The following is a 25,289-nucleotide window of genomic DNA, read 5'->3' on the forward strand; positions in this document are numbered from 1 at the left end:
AAGTCAAGATATATGACATCAATCTCTTCTCCCTTGTCCAGGTGATAGGTCACCTGGTCGTAGAAGGAAATGAGATTGGTCAAGCAAGACCTACCTGCAACAAATCCGTGCTGGCGTCAGCCCGTCCATTAAGCCAGCCCTCTTTTATAAACTTTTCTAAGATCTTCTCCAGGACAGAAGTCAGGTTAATGGGCCTACAGTTAGCCAGATCTACTCTTCTCCCTTTCTAAGATAAGGTTACACTTCAGATTTTCACTGTTCCTCCAAAGCATAGTAAATGCAGTGAGCTAGATTGTGTATACTGGGGAGATGAGTCTGGGTTAATGACCGACTTAATTGAAAAAGCACACAGTATTAGGCATTAACACTAAAATACTTGCAATTATGCTATTTTTTGCTCTCAAGGCCAGAGGTAAATATCTTCAACTCCTGGGAAGACTCAGAACCATTTTTAATTTGAATTATGGTCATCCCATCCATGTGCATTGCAACAAATATATTGGAGAAAATGTCCCAGTGCTTGGTTTCATGTTTTTCTTCTCCATATAATTTAGTACTCTTGCTGCTTGTTCATTGCCTATATTAAAAGTATTCATATAACTAGTTCCAACGTAATGATATAGCTGCATTTTCAGAACCAGAATTAAAGCACCAAGTTCATTCTATTTAGGAGTTCTTACAGAAGTTCCTACTACCAAAAAAACTAGTTCTAACACAATAATGCTGAAATAAAGAGAAGCAAGTTGGTAATTGGTAAGTTGGTAAATTGTCTGCTTTACCATTGACTGCAAATCCTGAGATTCACTTAATAACTCTTCCACTACAATCATTTTGTCAGTCAGATTCATGATTATCTTTCTTGCTTTAGCACTTGAACATTTTGCTTGGTCCAAGACAAACTGCTGGGCTTCGTCAGTCTGTTTCCAGAAAGCCTCCATCTACAAAATAAGAAATAAACCACAACATATATATTTTTTTTTTAAAGAGAAAAAGATGATGTAATGGGTACTATGTGCGAGAGAGCTGCTCTACCACAGAAGGTAAATTGCTGGATTACAATGGACAATGTTAGAATCAGTCTCTGGAAAACTGTCTACAGAGGTTCTCATAGTTACCAGTACAGTGTTTCTCCAACACATTAACATTAGATATCAGTGGGTGCATCTACACATGCACTTTACTGCAGCATTGACTAATTAGTATGCAGTAAGCATCACTGTCCACATGTGCACCAGTACTGGGGTGCAGTAAGTTAACTCTGCCATAACATAGTACTTTTCCCAACAGTTTTATGGCAGAGTAATTCACTGTGATAAAACACTTGAATGGAAGTTGACTGTTGGGTGCAAATTGCATCTGGTCAGCCCAGCCAGCTGGGGGCCAGATGCCCAGCTCCTGCCAGCCTCTCCACCACCCACTGTTGCTGCCTGGGGCTGCCCCCCCAAGTTCTCTGCCAGCTTGGGGTTGCTCTGCCTTGGCTGTAATTGCTATGGTCCTGGGCACATGAGTAGATGCTGTGCCTGGGAGCAGTTAACTCCAGTGCAAACTGCTCCAGAGTTCATTGCATTGCGTTAAAAGCATATGGATACACCCAGTGTTGTACCTCCTGGATAACCCTCACTTTTTATAGAAGTAAATCAATTTATACAAGATTTTGAAGATTGTTAATAAAAACACACATTTAAATGCTCTACTAGTACAATTGAGAAAAGAAAAAAAGATTGTAACTTATTAGCCTAACAAGTATGCTAGGTAAATTATTATATTAATATAGTATATTCATGGCCTCCAGAGGTCCCAAAAGATGGAGTGCTTAGTGGCTGTGCTCCCTGTTCCCTCTCTTCCCTGGACAGGGTTGGGGAAGATGGGGGATGGAGCAGCTGGGGACGCCAGAGGACCAAGCAACTGCCCTATTGCAGCTCTGTAGTTGGAGCACTCGCAGTGGTTTTGAAGTACTCTGGGAGGACACATCTGAGGGGAATTTGAATTAGAGAGGAATTTGGAGCACTTCTGACACAGGTCTGCCCATGGCTTAAATGTCATACATGACTAACCCTATAAAATTTGCAAGGTTGTGGGTTTTTTTTGTTTTTTTTTTTTAATGGTCTCAAAAGAAATACCAAATGGGACCTCTATTGTTAAGGAAAAAGCACCTTAACAATGCACTGCACTGTATTGCCATCATGTGTCTTTGGTCAGTGTTTAAAACATTCACTGATCCTGAAAGCATGCATGCATACAATATAAAGTGTTTCTGACTCGTTAGGAACCACCAGTATTTTTCTGGTGATTAAAAAGAAAATTGCATGTTTCATTGGGGTATATCACAAACTACCAAGCATTTTGAGAACAGCCTCTCTTGTAGAAAAAAGAACAGCCAAAGACTGGGGGTATGTACAAGCATTATATTTAGATTGCCCTAACATTAGTTAGGGCTGTTTAAATACTTCAGAGTACAAGGGTTCATGGGGCATGGGTTGCACTAAAAGTGGCATGCTCAATCTAAAGTTAGTTGACCTCAGATGTGGACTAAGTTTACATAGGTCTGGGATTAACACAGTCTAGCAAAAGTTAACCCAGTGTAGTGAATGCCTGCATGTGTTCACTGCAGTGCCCCAGAGCTGGGAAAGCCCAGCTTCTTACCATAGCCCCTGGGCTGTGCTGATTTAACTGACTGGGCTATTTCCTCTCCACCCCCATGACCGTCTCACTGGACCTGCCATTCCTACAGTCTCCCCTTCCTGCACACCAGGGGACCAGGCAGGGCAGTGCAGTGCATAGTGTGGGAAGCAGAAGGTGAGCCTGGGTGCATGGTGCAGTGGGAGGTGGAGGGAGTACAAGCATGTGGTGAGGGGGGCATGGGTATGCAATGCAGTGGTGTGGGGAGGGGTTGGGATCTGCGTGGCATGCGGCCCCTGCTGGTGTGGCTTGTGGGGATTCTTAAATGTTGAATGCTCTTAAAGCTTAAATGTTAGACAGCCCTGGCTCAGACTATAAAACGATTTAAATAATATGCCTCTGGTGATCCTAAATGCTGTCCAGCATTCAGAAAAGAAAAATACTGGTGGTTCCTAATGAGTCAGAAACACTTTATATTGTATGCATGCATGCATGCTTTCAGGATCAGTGAATGTTTTAAACACTGACCAAAGACACGTGATGGCAAATGAGAGAAACTGTCGATACCTACCAACAATTCTAACATGAAACTTTACATAAGATTTAAAATGAAATAATAGGTACATTATCTATTATATGTTCAGAATATTCCCTCTCTTTCCTTTCCAAGTCATCCAAGGTCTGGTATTCTGAATTCTGAGTGCCCATGGCCTCGGTACTCTGTAGCCTGGAGTTAAGTTGTTTCTGCAGTTCGTCAAAATCCTGGAAAAATATGTAACTTGTTAAACAGGAAAAGAACTTTAACTTGACCAAATACAGACAAGAGTAAACTTCCTACAATAAACACCCAGGCTCTATTTAGACATAGTAACTTATCAGAGAATTTTAAAAAAATCATGAGTAAGACTGAAGTAACACTATTTAGACCTTCACCTACACTTTTTATATTTCTACTTAACTCAATTTTATATCACTTTTGAGATCAGGAAAGGACCCGATGTCTATCTTCACTAACTTCAAGTGTTAGCAGTTATCGGTCTGAGTCTTCATACTTCTAATCCTTCTAGCAGCACACCAGATTTTCAAAAGCAATGTAACTTCTGTGCCTCACCGTTAGCTGCATTCTGCAAGCATATGTACCAATGTTCTTGTAGGTAGCCAGATATACAAGCTACCTTTGTGTATGTTTTATTTCATAGATTTCATAGACATTAGGGCTGGAAGGGACCTCGGGAGATTGAGTCCAGCCCCCCTGCCGAAAGGGCAGGAAGTCAGCTGGGGTCATAGGATCCCAGCAAGATAAGCATCCAATTTACTCTTGAAGGTGTTCAATGGAGGTGCAGACTTTTCAGACCTTGGGGGCTCGGACAGTAAAGAAATTCTTCCTTATGTCCAGCCTGAAACGGTCTTGCAGGAGTTTGTGACCGTTCGTTTGTTTTTGTACACAGAGGTACACCTGGCAATACTGTAAGTGAACCCTTAAAAGCTAGCTAAAAGGTCTTTTATAGCAAAAACCTTTTTAAAAAAGTAATGAAATAACAGTGGTGGGGGGAATGGCGCACATTCAGGGAGAAAAAACCATTTTTCCATCCCCATTAAATAAGTCAGTACTAAAATGCAAATTAAATGTGCCTGAACATGTCTTTATGCTTTAAGTTTTCCTTTTCATAGCGTGCCAAATAATTGTTAGTATATAATGCCTTAAAGGAGAGCAGTCGCATGTTAGCAGACAGCAAAATTCCAGTATACTTTCTCACAGAATCAGAATTTATGGTTGAAAATGTGTTTTATAGAGAGTTGTTTTGTCTTGTCTCTTATCAATATCGGATTGTGTCATATTTCTGATCACTAATTATTCTGTTTGTTGCCTAAGTAAGTTTACCTCTATGCAACCAGCTTTGGGGGCTTACTGGATTTATTGGCCCAAGGCTGGGCACACCCATTGGCTGATCAGTGCTCCCAGCTTTGGGAACATATCGGTGCTTTGGCTCTGGTGCACCCCCAAAGCTGGGAGCACCTGTGAGCTGATCTGCGCTCCCAACATCAGAGATGGCTTGGAGGCAAGGACTCCAATGCGCTCTTGAGGCTGGGAAAGCTGATTGAGCCAGGTACACTGGGCACCCGGGTTGCTACTGGGTTGCTGGCACAGGGTGAGCCCAGGATAATAATCCCAGGCTCCCCCTGTACTTCCTGGGAGTGCTACTCAGTTGATGTGATTTGGGATCTGATCTCTAATCCCACAACCATGCCTTCTGCTATGAATAAGTAACATGATAGGAGGCATGACTTGGGATCATGGATGAGATTCCATCATGCCTTTAATTAAAATGGCTGCCAGGGGCCTAAGCCCTGGAAGGATTTTCAAACCAGGTATTCGCGTATTTCATTTGTAGGGCATGATATAAAGATCAGGTCTCACATAAAATAGCCAGGATGAGATGGACCATTTTGGGGAGCTGGTCTGGGCATGTGTGAGTCCAAACAATAGTGGCAACAACGTAGCAGTAGAAGAAGAGGTCTCTTGTTTCTCAAAGCATTTAACTTCAGGAAGGACTTTAAGGCTGAGAACCCTGAACCAAGAGAGGCACTCCCTTGTATGGAGTTGGGCACCTGAGGCCCTTTCCTTCCACTCAGCATTTCATAGTCTATCTTAGATGCCTCCCCTTTTTAGTTTCCTGGCTTCTGTAAATCCCATCCTTAAGTGCATAATCCAGGTTGCTTAACCTCCAGCTGTGACTTTTCTACTGGGCAGCAGGGAACCTAAAAAGCTAGCTGCTTAAAGTCTCACAGGAAGTCTGTCAGAAGAAATTAAGCCCATGGCCCAGGCCATCACCCTCATCACTGGACAATCCTTCCTCTAGGGACCTGCACTAGGAGCCTCAGAAGAAAACAAGATTTAGGGTTTGTATATATAATATACTTTAAACTAGTATATACCATCTTCACATGTATTTAAAGTAAAATGGAGATGTAACATACAGCTAGGTTTGCCAACCCTCCAGGATTGCCCAGGATTCTCTAGGAATTGGATATAAATCTCCAGGAGACTGCTGAGAGTCACCCTGGAGATAAATGATAGGGCATTAATTAAAATAAATATTAAATGTTGAATCTGATTTTATACAGTAGTCCAGTGGGTTAAAATATAAGAGTAATGTGCATTTGCCTTCCTGATGTAACGTCTATGCACTGTAATCCCTAACTGATTATATGCAAGCATGTGGGCACGTTTGCCTTGTTGCAGGCAAGCTGGCGTTCTGGAAACCTCTTGGAGTACATTCAAATAGAGTTGGCAACCTCACGTGCAGCCAAATGCTAGTGTTAGTCATTCTACTTGAGTGTAAAATTGTCCTATGAGCAACCTGCAGTGGCAATGCAACAGTATAAGTTACACTGGTGTGTATGTTGTGTGTCTGCAGTTCTAGTCAATGTAACTGCCTAGCTTAATATGGGCCATTTGCTCAAGCTGTTTCCAGTTTCCCTGTCAGCTATGGCTGAAGCACTGTAATATCAGTCTCCAGTCTCCTACTCTGGGATATCTGGTCGTCCATCTGATGTGGTCCCATTGTCATTCATATCTCATGAACAAAACTGATGTAAGCCTGTCGTGCATCTGCACCCTTGCCTTTGATACATCTTGAACTAGTTCAGTTAGACGAGTGAACAGATCAGTATTCTCAAATATCATTAAGTAAATGGTAAGGGGTATTTTGGAAATTGACAAATCTGTATTTATTTGAGGTCATTTCCTGCTGAGAAGGATTTATTTACTGAATCTCTTTCATTTGGTAAATATGATCAACACTGACTTAAGGTTAAAAGTTAGCAAAGTGTTCTTTCAGAAAAAAAATATCTCCAGAGAGAGGTTATCAGATAATATTATTGAGGCTTCTAATGTTAAATTCACTGACTGTGAGACTGCATGATCAAAATATGCTGATGTAGCATAATGGATTTTAATTTAAAGACTACTTAATTATAAAAAAAGTAAGATGGGTGGTAATTTCTAGGAATGTTTTCATGTTATAGCACCATTTTTCACTTTTGTTAATAGCACGATCCCAGCTTGTGATGAAGAGTTGCATTTCGCAATGCATGTGGACTACAAGGGTGTCTTTACACGTGCTTCGGGGGTGGGGATGCTTTAATTAGAATGACTCTGAGAGCAAGCCTAATTGAAGTGCCTGCAGCATCTCATTTATTCAGCGTCCCGCTCTTCAAAATGGCAACAGGGGCACTTTAACTAAAGCTCGTTCAACGAACTTTAGTTAAAGTACCCTTGATGCCATTTCGAAATGTGAGGACACTGAATACATGAGATGCAGAGGCTACTGGAGCATACTCCAGCAGACTTGATTAATTCAGTCTGCTCTGATGCTCTGTAATTACAACGTATCAGAGAAGCATCCCTGCCTATTTACAGGCACTCTAAAACAGAAATGGAATTTGTAGAATGAAAAAGAAATTGGTGTATTTTTTTTTTTTTTTTTTTTTTTTTAAACCTACAACTTTCTTCTGGTACTGCACCTTCTACAATGTTATCAACAATGATAGGAGGACCAAGAATTTTCAATAAGAGTTCATTAACTCTCTTGAGTGGGATAGATGAGGTCCTAACAAGCCTAAACTGTGAAAAAGGCTTTCTTCCTAACACACTAGGGGCAGCAATGTATTGATTTGCTATTGTCTGTTTGAAACAACATTCAGTAATAAGTTGCTGTGGACAAAGGAGACTGTCAAACATTTTCCTCTGCTCCTGAACCCCCTGTCTCCCACTTGCCCTCCAAGAGAAAAGTTTGAAACACACTAAAAATGAAACTGTCACATAAAAGGATGCTGGTATAGCATGCTATTGCTAGCATGGCATTAAGTGCTTGAAAACACTTTTTTATTTTCTGCTGTTTGAAATATTAATAATGGGATCACTTACAGTTTCTTGCTTCAGAAGGATCTTCTGATATGACTCTTCATTAATCTTCTTTTTAAGATAAAATTCTGTGAGGTATACTCTGAGGACCTGAATAACCATCTGTTTAAGAGGGAGAAAGAATCAACAGTCAATGGCAATTTAATAAACATTGCTACGGTAATTCTTTTTTAAATTAAGGGTACACATGAGGGCAAGTAATAAATGAAAGTATTTTCAGTAATCATGCTCAAACTCTTCAATTTTACCTTGGATAACGTTTTCCATTATTTATTATGGTAACTACAAAGCCAGCTTAATGTCTCCATATGCACTGCCCAGGCTTTTGTGCCCTGGAGAGGTCACTCCAGCTTCACTTTATCTTTCAAACAAGGATTACATTCAGCAAGCCGATGTCTCACTTGGCACACTGCTATTGTCTCACAAGCCAGAAAGACACCTACTATTGCTACTGATACAAAGCCTAAGAGTTTTTTTATGTGTGTAAGGTCTAAAAAACTTCATAGCACTCCCAAAAGCACCACTGAGAACTTGTCCCACCCACCTGCTCCATGCACACCAATCAAGAAATGAGGTAGTGAAACCACCCTAAGCAAGCTGCCCACTCCAGCTTTCAAGGCTCATTTTGAAAGCAAGTACAATCCTATTGATACTCTATAACTTTAGACTGGACAGATGCAGAACTTGGTGATTATTATAAGGACATTAAAAGAGCATTACAATAGCAAAAGCAAGCTCTCAAATATCAAAGTTTAGACTGTCGTCAGAGTTAAGGTTGTCTGTGCAACCTGGCTTGTTCCCTCTGGAGTTAATGTGTCATTTGAAAAGGTTAGAGGTCAAAATGAGCTACAAGAAGGGATATAAAAGGTGGCTTTTGGGGTAGGGGCATGCTCAGTGGGAACTGATGCCTGGTATATGTTTTTCAGCTGTGCTTCTGGAGCCCCACAGAAGCAGTGTAGATAGATATATCCAAAGCAAGCTGACAACTTCTAAACTGTATAAAAATGAACTATATAAATTGACCTTCACTGGTGAATATCAGAATGACTAACAAACATAAACCTTTATACACAGTGGATGTGTGTCTGGGGGAGGACTCACACAAGGGTATGCTCATCTTTTCTAAAACTACAGGTATACTTAAGCTGCAAAGTTCTCATAAATCCTGCAGTAGAATGCCTTTAGCTTTGGCAGCTCATCTGATGTTGCTCAAATATACATGCATGTAAAATCCATAACCAAAAAGTGCCCATGCCAAGCTCTAGAGATCTGTGATGGCTTTAGAATATATATAATCTTTTCTTATATACCATGCACCCCTAAAGAAGATCTGTACTGTGTCATGGGGACAGCAGAATAAAGAGAGATTGGGGGGTGTCTTTTTGCTGAAACATACCAGAAAATGGTAAGCCATTAAAGATGGCAATGTTGTTCCTCCTTTAAGATCTGGCTCTGGGAAACACTGATCCTTAAAGCAAAAGATTGATGCCAGGGGCTAGTTCCTCCCCTTCCCAAGTGTCTGTATGGAAAAACCTAGCTCTTGGCTTAACAAATTGCTAAATTCTGATGGTGTATATATCTATATAACGCTGTATTTTTTATGACTTGAATGTTGTTTTTTTTTGCAAAACAAAAGCAAACAAGTAGTGTTCTTTTAAGATTTCTGTGGCAGTGAGACCCAGCGTTTTAACCTCACTTCCATTCACAAGTTGATGATTGACTGACCTTGAGATCAAATGCCTGTTTCTATATTCAGCCATGGTAAAGACCTTCTTAAATACTGATCCCAACCATTTTTTTTTCTTCTCCCTCTTAAGGTCCTCAAGATTAGTTGCCCAGATGCATGAAATCCATTTCCCAGGGGCTGTTTCCTCCCCTTCCCAAGTGTCTGTACGGAAAAACCTACCTTTTGGTTAAATACTCCTAGTTTAACAAATTGCTAAACTCTGATGGTGTGTGTATCTATACAGAGATAGGATATAAGTATCATGCAGTAACCATTGTTACCATTTAATTCAGGTAATCTCTAATTGAGGATGCCATTTTTTCTATGTGCAGTTCTTCACTTCTTGCAAAATCCTGCTAGTCTTTTGTTTTCGATTATAGTCTACTTTTTTTGTACTTGTCCTTCTCTCCTTGCTAGAAGCTGCTTTTTCTCTCTTTCGTCTGTTCTCCCCCCTCCTTTCTAATTGGGTCAGCACCCATTTTTCTGTTCACTGAATAAAAATATAGCCTAGAGAATTTTTTTAAAAGTACAATGACTGTGCTCTCCAAATTATGAAAAAATGCTCCTTGGTTATGTAGGTTAGGAAGAAAATACCCTGCAGTTCTACGCAGAATAACTTTACATTCTGCTCTGAAAGAGGGGTGCTGAGTACAGTGCTAATCCAGGAGCAGACTAGTGTACAGAGACTTTGAGAGGATTAAGTAATCTTTTGTAATTAATAACACCAGTGGCAGATTACTTTGCAAAATAGCCCCAGCTCAGTTGGGCTGGCCAGTGCTTTGGAGGGGAATCTTCCCTTTGCTTTTGGAGGCTGCATTTCATACCCCTGTGCCCACCATCGTTCAACTGAGGCAGCTCCACTCTCTTGTGGTTACTCAGGAGGTAGACAGTACCTCAGTTCTCCCTGGATGGACTTTCTCTATTATGTCTTGCTGAATCAGGGCCATGCACTGAACACAGTGGCTCTGTAGGAAGGCGAGAGTCATAATCTGTTACCTACAGAGTCCTGGGCATTATAATACATTAATGCCAATAAACAAGGACAACGTATTTCCTCCTCTATGCTTCACTGTACAATTTATTTCATTCATAGAGTTTAAGACCAGGACAGATTGTTAGATTATTCTGACCACCTATAAAACACAGGCTATTAGATTTTACTCAGTTACTTCTCTATGGAGCCTACACATAGAAAAATAAAATATAGTGTAATTAAAAATATAATGCTTTTAACTATGTTTTCCTCAATGAAGTCTGATAGCCAGAAGAGTGAATTATATAAATTATTCTCTAAACTCTATAAAAGAATTCCCATATCTTACTCAAATTTGGATGAAATGGCTATGAAAAAGAAATTCGTACCTACCATATATTTTTCCTTTCTCAGTTCTACATCAAGAAACAGAAGGTCTTTCAAAAGAAGGCTATATAGGCACAGCTTTACATCAAAACTGTAATAAGATAAAGGTTAAAAAAGAATTAGTACCAATCTATTTATGCTGTGCTAAAGCGCCATTGTAAAAACGGAGCAAACAGAAAATGGTTGCCTTACCCTCTTGTAAAATAGTCTCTTTTTTAAGTGCCAAATTCTCAGAAAAACAATTTCCTTGGGATAATAGTTCCATCATTTTATTTTATATTGTTTTTCATACAAAGTATCCCAAAATTTTGCACAGTGAGAAATAAGGTGTGATAATGCTTAAACAACACAGAAGGGCAGAGAGAGAGAGAGCTATATGGAGAAATGGTTAGAACAAGCAGAGAGCTCTATTTTAAAAAAAGGAAAAAACAACAACAATTAGCATTTCATTAAGTATTTTTCATCACCAGTTGCACTGCATTAACATTATTTAACCGATGGAGAACACGGTGACATATATCGTCTTCCTATTTTGCAAATTAGGAACCAGAAGTAAATGTACATATACTGCCTCAATATGCTAACTCGGTGGCAGAAGGAAAATTACAGCTAAGAGCCTCTTTGATTATTAAGTGAGGCAGTGAATATGAATAAGGGTTGCAGAATTTATTATTATTAAGGACACTCACTGTTTAGTTTCAATGGAACTAACTATCTATGGAATAAGATATTGCTCAATAAATATGGCTGGTTCAAATCCTAAATAAAAAGGCCACTGGAGAATGTTCTTCAATATGTAGATAAATTCTTGTATCCCAGGTTTAAAAGTCTGGGTGGTGCTGTGTGATGAAAATAGGAGCAATTAAAGGAGTGTGTAGTAGAAAAGGGGGGCCCTAAATTGAAGCAGTGTGTTTTTACAAACACTACTTCAAGATAGGGCCGACTTAAACCCCCTGGGCCATGCACACACCCTGCTGTGCCTCTCTGGTGGTGGGGAGGGGAGGGTGAGCTGTCAGCAGGTGGAGTGGTCCCTGGGCTGTGGCGGGGAGGGGACTGGTGCTTCCCTCTGCAGCAGTGGTGCCCGCCCCCCCGGCACCTGCCCACAGGCGCCTGGCTCAGGTGGCCTTGGGGGCACTGCAGCCGTGGAGGGAAGCATCAGGCCCCTGCACAGCTCAGGCAGACAAGCTCCAGAGGGAGGGAGGGGGAAGATCAGGCTTGCCGCTTTTCTTGGGCGGAGCCAAGTTGCCTGCAGGGCTTTCTGCAGAGCTGAGGAGCTGCATGGAGCCCAGCGCTTCGCTCCGCAGATGTAGGGGCAGCAAACTAAAACTCCTCAGAGAATTTTACTTTGCTGTGCCCCAAATCATTTAAGGTGCATTATGTTGCCAAACTTCCTATAGTGGCTGGAATTAATGCGCAATATGCTGCCGAGGCATACCAACACCATTAAGCAGTGCAAAAGCACTTAGCCAATTTTAAAGTGTCATGCACACGCCCCTCATTTTGTCTACAGTTGGCCTAAGATTTTGCAGTATTTTGTTTCTTGTCCTCAGTTGTTGTTTCATGGATAGGTTTGTATCAGTGTTTTTAAAACTAATGGAGACAAGCACATTCTTTCCATCAGCATAGTATGTAACATATACAACAAGAACAAACACAATCTTTTCCAACAAGGATTATTTTAGGGCTGTTTAAAAAAAAAAAAAAGGGGCTTATGAGTCTGATTCACTGAAGGACTTAACCAGCCCTAATGATTCCAGTGGAAACTGAAGGGGTTTGAATCCTGCAGAATTGGACTATGAGTGATCGACAACCTTTTCAAATGTAATGCTGTAGCATTAACATGATACAGGCAAAAAGGGGGACTCTTATCACAGTGCTGTTATAGAAGGCTATTGTTGCCTGTATGCTGTTTCCTAGAACTCTATCATAAACCAATTTGCAAGTCACAATAGCATGCAATCTCGTTGGTCCCTAAAAACACTTTTTTCTAGGGACTGCAGCCCCTAATTTTAGATTTTTTATATACAGAGTTCCTGCTTTTAACAAATGGATTTAAGAACCACGACTTCATTTGTGCCAGTCTTTTAGCAGTTGTTTGGAAAAAAAAATAAGTGCAAGTATACATCATGAGTTAGCAAATTACCAAGCTTGAATAAAAGGGTTGTTTGTTTTTTTTGCCCTTTACCTCTCACAAGTCAGGACTTCAGGGAAGCAGGTCACCTTTAGGAAGGTTCGAGCCTGAAATCTGTCATCACTAGTTGCAGAATGTATTGTTGTAGATGAGCTACAGTCTTCTTTGTCTCCTTGACTGAGGGATCCAAGGCTGCTTGAAGTGGAAGCTTCCACTACTTGATTAGGCAGAACAGCCTGCTTTGGATTTTCATGCAAAGATGGATTGGATGATCCATCTGCCAGTGGCTAGAATTAAAAAAGTATAAATACAGGTTTAATTAACACAGCACAGCATTATGATGATGAGCAGCTAATACATTTGCGTTGGATGCATTAGCCTTTTGTGCAATACTATAGATGACACAACTTTACAGAACTTGTGGTCTGTTACTCTGATCAAGTTTCTTACATCTGTTGCCTAGAAAATATTTTATCCACCATAAATAATTAATTTATTCTCTTTAATGAATTGATTTCCTTATTAAGGGCCAGCCCCCCTCACAGTTTTGCATCTGTCATGAAAATCACAAAATTAAATGACATTTTTAATGAAAAATGTGATTTGCTGTGGAATGCCCCCAGCCAGTGGCCATATCATGGTATTTCATTGCAACAAGATGGTTACTGCAGGCAGGGGAAAGCATTTGCCAGACAGCAGCAAAAGTTTAGCATCCTGGGGAATGGGTTGCAACAGAGATAGGGGGAGAACAGAGCTTGGAGATTGGGAGGGGAGGGGCTGTTTAGTCCTCTGGGTGAGCAAACTGGGGTGCAAGGGGTTGGGGCAGCCTTGGCCAACAGCCCTGGAACTGGGTAGAGATGGGGATGTTTGCTCCTCTGGGTGGCAAAACTGGGGCACTGGAGGCTGGGGGAGAGAACACGCATGCTGAGGAGTTAACAATCCCTCCCCTACCTGGGGCAAGGGCCATCTGCTAAGGCACCTCCAACCCCTTCCCACCTAGAGGAGCAAACAGCCCCTCCTGTCCCCGTCCCCAAGCTCTCTCATCCCTCTGTCCCTCTTGCAACCCGTTCTCCCCTCCCCTGGGCTACTAGGCTTTTGCTGCTGTCTGAGGAATGCTTTCCCCAGCCTGTAGCAGCCATCAGCAAACTGGAGCAACAAGAGGATCTAGGGGAGGGGAGACACCATGATCTGGGTGCACAAATGGTGGCCCATGCCATGACTGGGCCACTGTATTAGCGAGCTGGGCCTGTAATTTAAACCAGGCTGTAATCACGGTTAATGAAAAATCTCTCATTGACTTGTAAATGCTGTGAATCACTGGGGATTTGGATGGAGTTGAGGGTAGCTGATGCCTCGTATAGTAATGCCTAAATTTATTTGCTATAAGCAAACAAAAAGTTGCCCTAAAAGGCTTAATATTTTTCACCGACTTTATGCCAAATATCTTTGGCATAAAGATACTGTCACTGATTTTTCATAAACCATCTAAATTCTTACCCTGAATTTTTGATTGATTGGATAGATGACTTTTGCCTTTAACGCAAATGCTGTGATGTTACTAGTCAAAGGTGACTCACTTCCCTGTTTGGAAAGAGAAGAGAAACTAATGTAAGCTTTAATAAGGACAGTAATGCTGTTAGAGGTTTAGCAGAAGTACCACACCCTCCTTTTGTTTGCCCAGCTCAGGAATTGATCACTGGCTGTCCTTGGATTTATACTCTGGTATGAAGTCTTCTCATAATTCAGGCCAGAGTATTAAATCCACAGAAGACAGAAAACCATGGTATGTTTTTCTAACTGCTAGTCTAGACGTACATTGCTAGTGCTCAAGAAGGCTGCCTGTACATGTGGTGGTCTGCATTCGCATTGGAATGCTCCAGCATGGCCTCACGGCCACATGTATAAGCCCCTGTGGGTTTAAAATGGCCACTGGGACACCTTGTTGAATGAGGTTAAAATATGGCATCCCACTGCCATTTTTAAACCCATGGGGGCTTAATACATGTGATGGTGAGATGTTTTAATTAGAGTAATTCCTAGAGAGCCACTCTCAATTATAATAACCCTCCTTGCCTCAGAGCATGTGTATAGACAGCCAAAATTATTTCATTCTTGCAAGTTATAATGGACAACAGATAGTTTTCACAACTTCTTTTTCTTTTTCTTTTTTTTTTTTTCTTTGCTGCCAACAAAGAAGATCCAGTTTGTCTAGTGGAGTCTGAAATTACTTCAGTAATAAATATTGCTAATGGAATGTCTCAGGATAGCCTGGGTAGGCATTGCTATGATGCACCTAACTCTAATTTTCAATTTAAATAAAAAGCAACAGATTTAACACAGTAGGTAATTTTTCAATTATTAAAGTAAGAATTGGACCCCCCCTTTCCCCCCATGTATGTTCCTAAATCCATCATACAGCCAATGCATTCTGTTCCTAGAAAATCACAGCTAGGCTAAGTATCTGCTCATGTTCTCTGTTTACTGCTTCCTTATGTACGGAAGCAGTGGGTAATCCATTGTATTTTTGGTAGACTTCAGGGGCTCATTGGGAAGGTGGGCTATAAGCAACAGTTAGATAAAAAAAAAAAAATGTTTTAGGTGCTGTTTGTTTATTTTACCTGTTGTGTTTCTTTCATTACTACTAGAACAATCTGTTACCTTGAAATTATTGTGGTTTCCAGTTCAAGGATTTTTCTAGGAAATATCAAAGCACTAATGGACTTAAGAATAAACACTAAAATGAGAAGAGGAAAAACAAAATGGATCACTCATTATCATTCTTTATTATTGCACCTTTTTCATGTCAATTGCATTGACATCCAGAGGTTATTTTGGGCCTCGCTAATAAGTGCAAGACTAAGAGCAAGACAGTGATACGCTGGCTTATGCTTAGTCCTATTGATTTACATGCCAATACTAGGTGCTAGGTATTATTATAATGGAGAAGGGCCCAGAGTGGAAATACTCAATTTCTGAAGTTCTATAACTTATCCAAGAGCATTTTTCAACTATGCTGGTTTGTGAATCAGTGCTTTACTAACAGCTTTTGCTTTTACCAATGGCAATTGGAACAGATTTGGTTTGAGAAAGGGGAAGGAAAATCCCCTTTAAAACAAGGTAGTGTGCTAAACATGCTGGAGAAAATCTCACGTATTTGAAACATGATCATACTATAGAAATTACTGTGGTGATTGAGGAATAGATTCTGAAATGCAATGGGGATGCTGTTATGCATAAATTTATGCAAATAAAGAAGTGTCTGCAAAGGGAACACTCCCCAGATAGGATCTAATCATTGCTACTGATATATTGGTTCATGACTAAGAACCTTTGACCAATGCTTTTTAGTTTGTCATTATTCCTAGATATGAGAATTCATTGGCTATCGGGACTTTACAGTAGATTTCAAGTGCTGTATTTCTTATAACTGCTACTGATTGCAAGCAAGGTCTGTGCTGGTTAAATACAACTGACGTGCTGCAGATGTTGATAATTTATTCTTTAGAATGAGTAGTCTATAAGCAAACTGCATTCATGACTCCTCTTACTGCATCAGTAGCAGTCAATTCTGTTTTAAATGAAAGGCAGTGAACTGAGAATATCAAAATAAGATTGCTTCTCAAGTATTTTATGGGCTTCGTGACTGTGGGCCAGCTCCTCACTACTGGACCAGAGTAAGCAATATACCAGCTCCTTTTGTTCACAGAAGAAGCCCTACACTAGTTTGCCTAGTACTGAGGATGGTCAGAACAGCTGCTAGGCAATACATCCTGGTCTGTCTCTCTCTTCCTCATGGAGCTGCATTAATGCCTGAAAAACAGCCCATGAGCGAGAAAACACAAGAAAAGGGAAAGAGAAGGCTTAGCCTGACCCCTGAACGTAAAGAGCCAAACACTTTGAAGTCTTGATTAGGAGTGAATTATTTTCTTCCTTGTTTACAGTTGCCTTTTGAGGGAGTTCTTTGGACTCTGAGAGCTGTTCATTCCTTGCCAAAAATGCTGGTACCTTAGTATCTCGTCTCACTTGACTCCTCCCTGTCTCAACAGCTGTCGCTTGCTTGAAGATTCTGTTCCCCATAAAAGAAGTCGCTGGACCCACAGCTATCCTTTGACATGCTTAGTGTTACCCTGTCTCTCCATCCACTAAACTGAGTTTCTCTTTGCTGTATTCATACTCAATTTAGCTTCCTGATTTCTGATTTTCCAGATACTGTCCTGCCAAAGATTTGGTAATAGTTCCTTTGTTTGGACATGTACCAGATTGCTGTATTAGGGTCCTCTCTAATGGGCTGCTGAAGTCTTCAAGAGCCTAAATAAAATCCAGACATTTGCCCCTGTTTTGGGGTCTCTAGGCAGATATTTTGGGTGCATAGTCTAGCATCCAGTCCCAAGATCTGGACCCACAGACCAAATGTATTGCTTCAGGTTTAGTGTGGATATTTCAGGCTTTCCTGCAGCCCAAATGCACCTTCACCCAGAACTCCAGTTTCACTGACCACTTGGAGATGCAGTCTAACTTTTCAGGGGCGTGCAACACACGTCACGTGTATACTCACACACATGCTTAGCACAAGGCCTCTGAACACCGTGAATCTCTAGTCGACAGATAAAGGAAAAGGATATGGGTCAGTTAGAAAACAACACACATCCTGAATGATTCATAGATTGTTAGGGGCTGGAAGGGACCTTGCAGGATCATAGGGTCCAGCTCCACTGCACTAGACAGGAAAGACAACCGGGGTCTGGTGACCCCAGTGAGGATACATTTCTTCCTTTAGCTTCCCCTTCCCCTAGAGGCCAAGGGAGTCTGTGCTAATGAAGGCAGGCTTCTGCCTCATCAAGCTCCTGGTACTCCCTCACTTTGAACTGGTGAAAGATGGACTCTGGTCCTTTGACATCCCTCCAACTGTCACTGTCCTCAGACTCCCTGACCCAGGCCTGTAAGTGATAAAAGCCAGCATATAGTTCAGTGTGATGACACTTAAATGGTAGAGCGTCTAGGTTGATGACCCTTTGCTATCACAGACTGCTGGTCCAACATGGTAAATGGATAAATAGAACAAATAGAAACAGCAATGGATGCCACACCTAAACCATACCCTGAAAACTGATACATACACACAATGAACACCCCTCCTTTTCCCCTTCCCTTCCTCAGATAAAACAGAATTCTAAGTAACACTCAGAGTCCTAAAGTTGTCATGCCTAATATAGCACACACTCGCTCACTTTTAGCATACACACATCATATTTTGTTTAGATCACTGCCTTATCCCTCTCTACTGCTTGAGGTTGGGTGTATCTGACCTTCAACTGAAGTGAATGCTCATATGCAAATTTACCAAGCCCAATTCATTTACTTGCAAGTAATGTGAATATGCTTCTTGGAAGGTACAGGAGGATGATAGTATGGGAAGAGTGGCTGTACTCCCAACAGGCACTACTCGGCGAAAGATTCCAGTTGACTTGAACTGAAATGTTGCCTGAGTAAAAAATTGTGTCATTCAGCCAGATAATATAAATGAAAGTCATATTTCCAGGTATCAACAGACTGCTAAGATCCTGACACTTACTCCTTTTTCATTTGTTTATAATTTATTGCAATTTATTTCCAATCTCTTACTACAGCATCTTTATGGGAGCTATTTTAATATTTTAAGGGCCTGAACCCAAGCCTGATGAACTCAATCTGGACCAAAAGTGCATACCAAACAAAATAGACACCTACAGAAGGAATAAAACCTTACCTCCAGTGCCATTGCCTTCTTTGATTTATGAGCTTCTATTTTCTTCATACTTGGTAAGGGCTCGTTTTCATAAAGATGCCTGTGGACATCAGGGTGGAAATTTTCCAGAAGTCTTTGGGAATCATCTGCCTGAAATTCCAGGATATGGAAAAAAAACAAAACAAAAAAGACAGCAATGGAAAAAAATTTAAATCTGCTAAATTTACCTGAAGTATCTGACTGTTTATATTGATATAATTATATGTGGCAAATTGCATAGTTTTTATACACAATTATTTTGGAATAAATATTCCAATTATTAGAAATTTAAAATACAGCATTTTGATGGTTTTTGGAGGGCACAGGGACATTTTAATTAGAGCAGCTCTCAGTAGGTGCCCTAATAAAAACACCTGCAGTGTCTTGTGTATTCCCCACTTCAGTTAAAGCACCTCTGCCGCCATTGTGAACTGTGGGATGCTGAATACACAAGATGCTGCAGCATGCTGGAGAATCTGGTTAATTGAGTCTGCTCTAATCAGAGTGCATGTAAAAGTGCCCTGATTACCTAGAATAATGAAAGAGACTAACTTGGAAACATTCTTGCTCCTCTCTGGTGACACTAAACTACTTTGGGTGTGGGGATGGGCAATGGGTTTGTCCATGGGATGATTGCATATGTGCCTCAAGTATTGGGGCTGCTATAATGGGCATGAAAAAAAATTGCTATGTACATGTAAAAATTGCTATTTACATGCATGTAAATTAGAGCCTGATCTCAGACAGACTGATGAAATCAGCACTGAAGAAATGCCACTTAGTATAAAACTGCGCAACTCATCTTCTCCGCAGTACGTGCTTCTGTGAGAACACTAAGCCTTTCTTTCCATCTCTATGCTTGTATCCTATACAGTGGGTGCTTTCAATCCCTAGCTTGTAGGCCAGATCCAGCCTCTGCTGCCAGGTCATCTGGCCTGCAAGGCTTCCCATAAGGCCACGGCTTTGTGTGCTAGATTGGGCATGCACAGCAGCTTGGGGCCTGATTCCACCATGTGGGGCTGGACAGGGACGATGTGGGACCCCAGACCCTGGTCCTGGTGTGCAGGGCTGGGTAGTGGTGGTGCAGGGCTCCAGGACCTGATCTTATGCCTAGGATGTCTAAAATAACTTGAGCTCTGGATTGAAGACGATAGCTGGCAACTTTTCTCCTTTGGACAGTAAAGTGTGACACCTGTCTGAGCAGGGGAAAGAAATCTGTCAGGGGCTGGTTTGAGTTTGCAGAACCAACTTTCCCAGGACCTACAGTCCTTCATAAACCTCATGCTACTTCCTGCTCTATATACAAGATGCATTTTTTTGCCTTCTCTAAGAAACCCTTAGCAACTGCTACATTTAAAACAAGCAAACAAAGCAAGCCTGACAAAACAAACCACTCTGCTGCATTGCCTCTCCCCTGTGCAGGAGGACGGGAAAACAAACAACAGGTGACAGCTGTTTGTCACTGTTTATGTACTGTTGGGAAGGTAGTCTTATATTCTGGTGATGAATACAGTGTAAAGACTTATACAGCATGGAAGTAATTTAAATAATCACATTGTTATAGAAGTTAGACCACCTCTGTGGTTCAAAGGGTTTGGTGGGACAAAGGAAGGCAAGGAGGGGTCTCTGCAGCTATTACAGACACTCCATAGCTTTCCTGCCTTGACTTCACCTTCCTTGCCTTTCTCAGGAGTGGATTTTACTAGGTGGGGCTAAGGGTCCTACATGGGGGTTTACCAAGCTCTCTAAGAAATCATATTTCACCTAGTCTAGGCTCGTTATGGAGCTACGTGGAACTTCAGTAGTTGTTGGGTCACACAATACATATTGAGCCCTCTCGGCACCCTTGCATGGTATATAACCCTTTCTGCTTTCGAATATTTTTGTTTCTTTGAGATTTTTATTTTTCTATCTCCACAATTTTGGTGCTCACAGTTGTATATCATCTTCCAAATACAGTGTTATCAGTATTTTATAGAATGCCGATTTTGAAGTAAATATGCCTGTAGTAATTTAGTTAATCCAGAATTGATGCATTTTACCTTTTTCAAACTGCTGCAAGTTATAGCACAAACTATGCATGCTATTAGTCCAGGGGTGGGCAATTATTTGGGCTGGATGGCCCTAAGGAGTCTTGGTGAGCTGCTGTAGAATGGGGGTACTGCCCTGGCCCACACGGGAGGTGGAGCACTGATCCTATCCAGCTCAGGGCCCATCCACCCTGCACCAACCACTGGAGGTGCTGGATGGAGCGAGTGGGGTCTCCATGGAGGCTGGCCAGTACCACAGTGAGCAGGATGTGCTTGGCTGAGTGAATGGGACAGGGCAGGGAATGGTAGCCATGAGTGGGATGGGTAGGCAGGGCTGGGATCTCAGAGCAGTGACAATGTGGGGCCAGGGCCCAGGTTAAAGCCATAATCTGCTCCTCTCACATCCCTGAGATGAGCGCCAGTTCCATGGACAGAGACATGCAGGGAAGATATTGTGGCTCTGCCCTACACCTTGGCCCTGCACTGTCACCGGCCTGTGATCCTGCTCCTGCTTGTCCTGCTCTGACACCACTTCCTGCTTACCTGCAGCCCCATCCCATCCCATCCCATCCTCCCAGCCAAACACACCCTTTCTGCGGAGGTCCCAGCTAGTCTCTATGGAGAATCTGCCTACCTGCCCGCCCTCTCCATCTGATGTCCTTGGTGGTGGGTGCAGAACGGACAGGCCAGGGTGTCCAGGTAGCAGGGCCAGGTCTGGTGATGGCAACACAGGCAGTGGCAACCAGGAGCTGTAGCTGCGGGGACTGCTGGAAAGCTGACTCTAGCCGTGCCCCTGCCCTGCTGCATGCCTGGGGGTGGTGGGACAGGCTGCACACACCATAGGCTGGTAGGACTGAGGGACCTGCCGCAAGCCAGACAGAATCCCTTAATGGGCCAGATCTGGCCTTCAGGCCATATTTGGCACACCCCTGTATTTGGCTAAAGGCAAAGGGCTCATGATTTACCATAGAGTTAATTGGGTTGAGTCCCAGCTTAGTCAACAGTGTTTTAAGCCACAGTGACCCCACAGATCAGCATTGCTCAATATATGCGTGTGCATCTACACGTGCACTTTTCTATGGAGTAGACTAATTAGCTCCTCAGTAAAGCATTACTGTCTACACCTGCACCTGTATTAGGGCGCAGTAAACTGATTAGCTCTGCCATAACATAGTGCTGTCAGGGACAGTACTAGCTTACAGCAGAGTAAGTAACTGCACTGAAATGCACATGCAGACAGTGACAGAGGCTGGCTGGGGCACGAGGGTACGAAGGTGCAGGGGCTTTCTGCTGCCTAGCCAAATGGCACTGAATTCTCAGCAACCTTGTGCCCCAGCCAGTCCCTCTGCCAGCAGGCACTACCACCTGGAGCCTGGGGTTGACCTCCAGTGCTCTCTGCCAGTTCAGGGCTGCTCTGCCCTCTCAACTTTCTACTGCCCTGAGTGCACGAGTAGATGCTGTGCCTGGGAGCAGTTTTCTTTGGCTCAAATGGAACTAGAGCCATGTCGTGTTAATTGCACCTATAGTTGCATCCATCCTGGTACCCCTGCACAAAGGACCCACGTGTTAATTAGCTCCCTACTCATTACTGGAACTTGTCAGTAGTTCCAGGATCCTCCAAAAATTTATAGGCAGAACTGTTTAAGGCCCCATTTGGTGATGTTTGCCAGACATTTAAGGCTGGTAAAATAACAGGAATAATTGGAAATGGGAAAGGAAGGCACAGCTCAGCTGTGAGAGTGAAGAGGCAGTTGAAATGTACATAGTGTAGCTCACTATGACTTGAAAGAGTCAGTGCAGAGGGGGGACTGTGCCTAGTGGGCACTATGATGTATCTTATTCCAATGGGCTGCACTAACCTACCCAGGCACCAAGGGGAGTGTGTCAGGGCTGGTTCTGGCTTTCCCAGTGCTGGTTTCATATTGCAGTAGCTCCAGGCCTGGTGCCAGTTCCCTGCGGAGTGAGCACCTGCCCATTTTTTTTAAGCACCACACACACACACACACACACACACACACACACACACACACACACACACACACACACACACACACACACACACAGAGACACAGCCCCATCACTATCTCAGCCTTTTTAGCTAAGACCAAATGTAGCATTTTTGGCACCAAAGAGCAGGGTGTTATGGTTGGCTCTGACCCTCTCGCTGCTGGTCTGGTATTGCAGTACCTCTAAGCCCCGTGCCAGTTCCCTGTGGAAGGAACACCCGCCTATTTTTTTTTTTTTTTTAGGGGCCAAAAAAAAAGGTTTGCATCAGCATTTTTGGCACCAGGGGAGGGTGTCAGAGCTTGTTCAGGCTCTCCAAGTGCCAGCCTGGTATTGCAGTACTTCCAGGCCCAGTACTTATTCCCTCCTGGGGGAACAACTGCCCATGTTTTTTTTGTTTTTTTTTTGTTTTTTTTTTAAGGGACACACACACGTACGTACGTATGTTCCCATCAGTATATCTGCCCACCACGGGCCTTGTGTTTTATAGTTATACTCAGTGTTGACTGCATTTAATCAACATTATAATTGATTTTCATTACTGAGCACATGCAGTTTAATGATAGACGAAGTATTTAATGAGGTTTACTCATGTGCAAATGTAAGACCTGGAGCTTTTCCCCTGCTTTTGATTTGGGAGAAAGTTTCGCCTTATATTTGAGAAAATACAGTATGATTTAGATTATTTATCTATGGTGCTTTAATGTGCATTTTCCAGGTTGAATCGCTGTCATGTCTTGTTCACATTTCTGAACCTGTTACCTTACTTTACCAGAAATGTTTGCAACATCTCCCAGTTTGTTATTTGTGAATTTAATCTGTAGTATTTTCTTTTTGCTATAGACCCTTAATAAAGATGCTGGGTAAAATTAGGGTTAACGCCATTCCCTATGGAGCCTCATCAAACTAATCTATTAAAAAAGTAAAGTTATGAGAGCAGTAAAGTTAATAAGGCCAAGCGTTGGCTCAGACACTCCCTACCCACCTTGCCGATGTTTCTGCTTTGCGGTTGTTCTAAAAAACCCCCCACCGTGCCTCCTTATCCTGGAAGCGGCGGGCTGCAATCTTGATGAGGTTTCCTGTCATGTGGTTACATTGATCTTAATGACTTGGGAGGTGTCCAGTCCCATCACAACCCACCTTCCACTCTTTGAAATTGGAACTCAGTGAATCTCTTCTCTGAGTGAGATTCTGGGAATCCTCCTTCCCCTCACACCCCAGCCTTGCACCACCTTGACGTTAAATGTCTTGTTAGGTAAGTTACTCATCAGAGCCGTCCCAATCTTGACTCCAGCTTCAAAGTCCGATTACTCTACGATTTCTGCCAGTCCTAGTCTTGTCAGATTCTTCCAACCGAGATGTCTGCTGCACTTGTTACACCGGTGTGTGAAAAAGATCAGCTTCACTGGTTACCTTTAAGCCCGATTTGAAGGCCTTAATATCAAACCAAAGGTTTGTGCCCAAACAAGCTGCATTGGGCTGAGACTTGAAATGCAGGCAGAGGTTAATCCTTAACTTGTTTCCTGGTCAGGACTGACTGCCCCTTGCAGCTTACTCAGCACTTCCTTAATCTTAGGCTCCAGGTGACCCTCCTGTTCATCTCCTAGCAACAGACTTGAGGGAGCAAATTCTTGTTCTCTGTCTGACTCTCAATGTCCCCTCCGGCCCAGAAAACTCTCACCAAATTCCTAGGTCCACAGAGTGGTCTCTGTGCTGCCTGGCTCAGGTCTCTGTGCCAGTTTCCACACTCCTCATCAGCCGCTGTCTCCAGTGAATGCCCTGGCATCCTGACTTTCTCTTTCCCCTTCCCGCAGTCACCGTTCTGATTCCCTTTTAACTGGCAAGCCTGCCCCACAAGCAGGCCAGCTATTTCTTGAAAAGGAGTCAGACCCTGCCATGTGTCTTTTCTGGCGTTGCTTTAGCAGCTTTCCTTGTTGTTCTGGTAACTTCTTCTTTAACCCTTGCTTGCACTCATTTTCATTGCACCAAGCCAATTTGTACATATGGGCAAACTGACTGAAAGGTGTTAGAGAACAGAATGTTGTCTGAAGGTATTGGAAAAAATTACTTTTTTTTTTTTTTCTTTTAACACCCATACATAGATTTCATAGACATTAGGAGCTGGTAGGGACCTCATGAGATCATCAGGTCCAGCCCCCTGTCATAGGTGGGAAGTCAGCTGGGATTAAGTGACCCCAGCAAGCAATAAATCCAGCTGTTTTCTGAAGGAGTCCAGAGTGGCTGCTTGAACCACCTCTGGGGGGAGTTTGTTCCAAACCCTGGACACATGCATCATAAAGAACATTTTTTTTCTATCCAGTCTAAATCGGCCTTCCTGAAGTTTAGGGCCATTAGACCTTGTTATCCCTTGGGGAGCTCTGGTGAACAGATGTCCTCTCAGGTCCTGATGTACTCCTCTTTCAAAGTTGTACACTGTCACCAAGTCCCCCCTGAGCTTTCCCTTCTCCAGACTGAAGAGTCCCAAGTCCATCATAGTGCCTAAAAGACTCCAATCCTGATTAAATAATTAAAGTGCCAAACTTCCATTGGCACATATAAATGTGCACGGAGGCTGTTCCGATACGCTGGAATTGCAGCACATAGGAGAAGACTTGAATCAAGTCTGGTGGAACATGGTAATTGCCATGCTCCAATAGACTCCAGTGTCAGGAAAACAGATCTTACGATGACAGGCTGAGAGCCATAGGACTCTTTAGCCTGGAAAAGC

General features: G+C 42.5%; 1 protein-coding gene across 1 annotated transcript in view; it reads right to left on the reverse strand.

Moving 5' to 3' along the window:
* Positions 1-25,289, reverse strand: part of EVC (EvC ciliary complex subunit 1) — a 114,251-nt gene that overhangs the window by 80,000 nt on the left and 8,962 nt on the right. Inside the window, exons 2-8 of the mRNA XM_019553029.1 lie at positions 18,510-18,638; positions 14,261-14,344; positions 12,818-13,050; positions 10,639-10,723; positions 7,550-7,648; positions 3,244-3,381; positions 780-938 (exon numbers count right to left, since the gene is read on the reverse strand). Coding sequence (XP_019408574.1) covers positions 780-938; positions 3,244-3,381; positions 7,550-7,648; positions 10,639-10,723; positions 12,818-13,050; positions 14,261-14,344; positions 18,510-18,557 — 846 coding nt within the window. The 5' untranslated portion in view covers positions 18,558-18,638. The remainder of the gene's footprint in view (positions 1-779; positions 939-3,243; positions 3,382-7,549; positions 7,649-10,638; positions 10,724-12,817; positions 13,051-14,260; positions 14,345-18,509; positions 18,639-25,289) is intronic.

Source organism: Crocodylus porosus, unplaced genomic scaffold (genome assembly GCF_001723895.1).
Source record: "Crocodylus porosus isolate Cpor-Errol unplaced genomic scaffold, CroPor_comp1, whole genome shotgun sequence".
Lineage (NCBI taxonomy): Eukaryota > Metazoa > Chordata > Crocodylia > Crocodylidae > Crocodylus > Crocodylus porosus.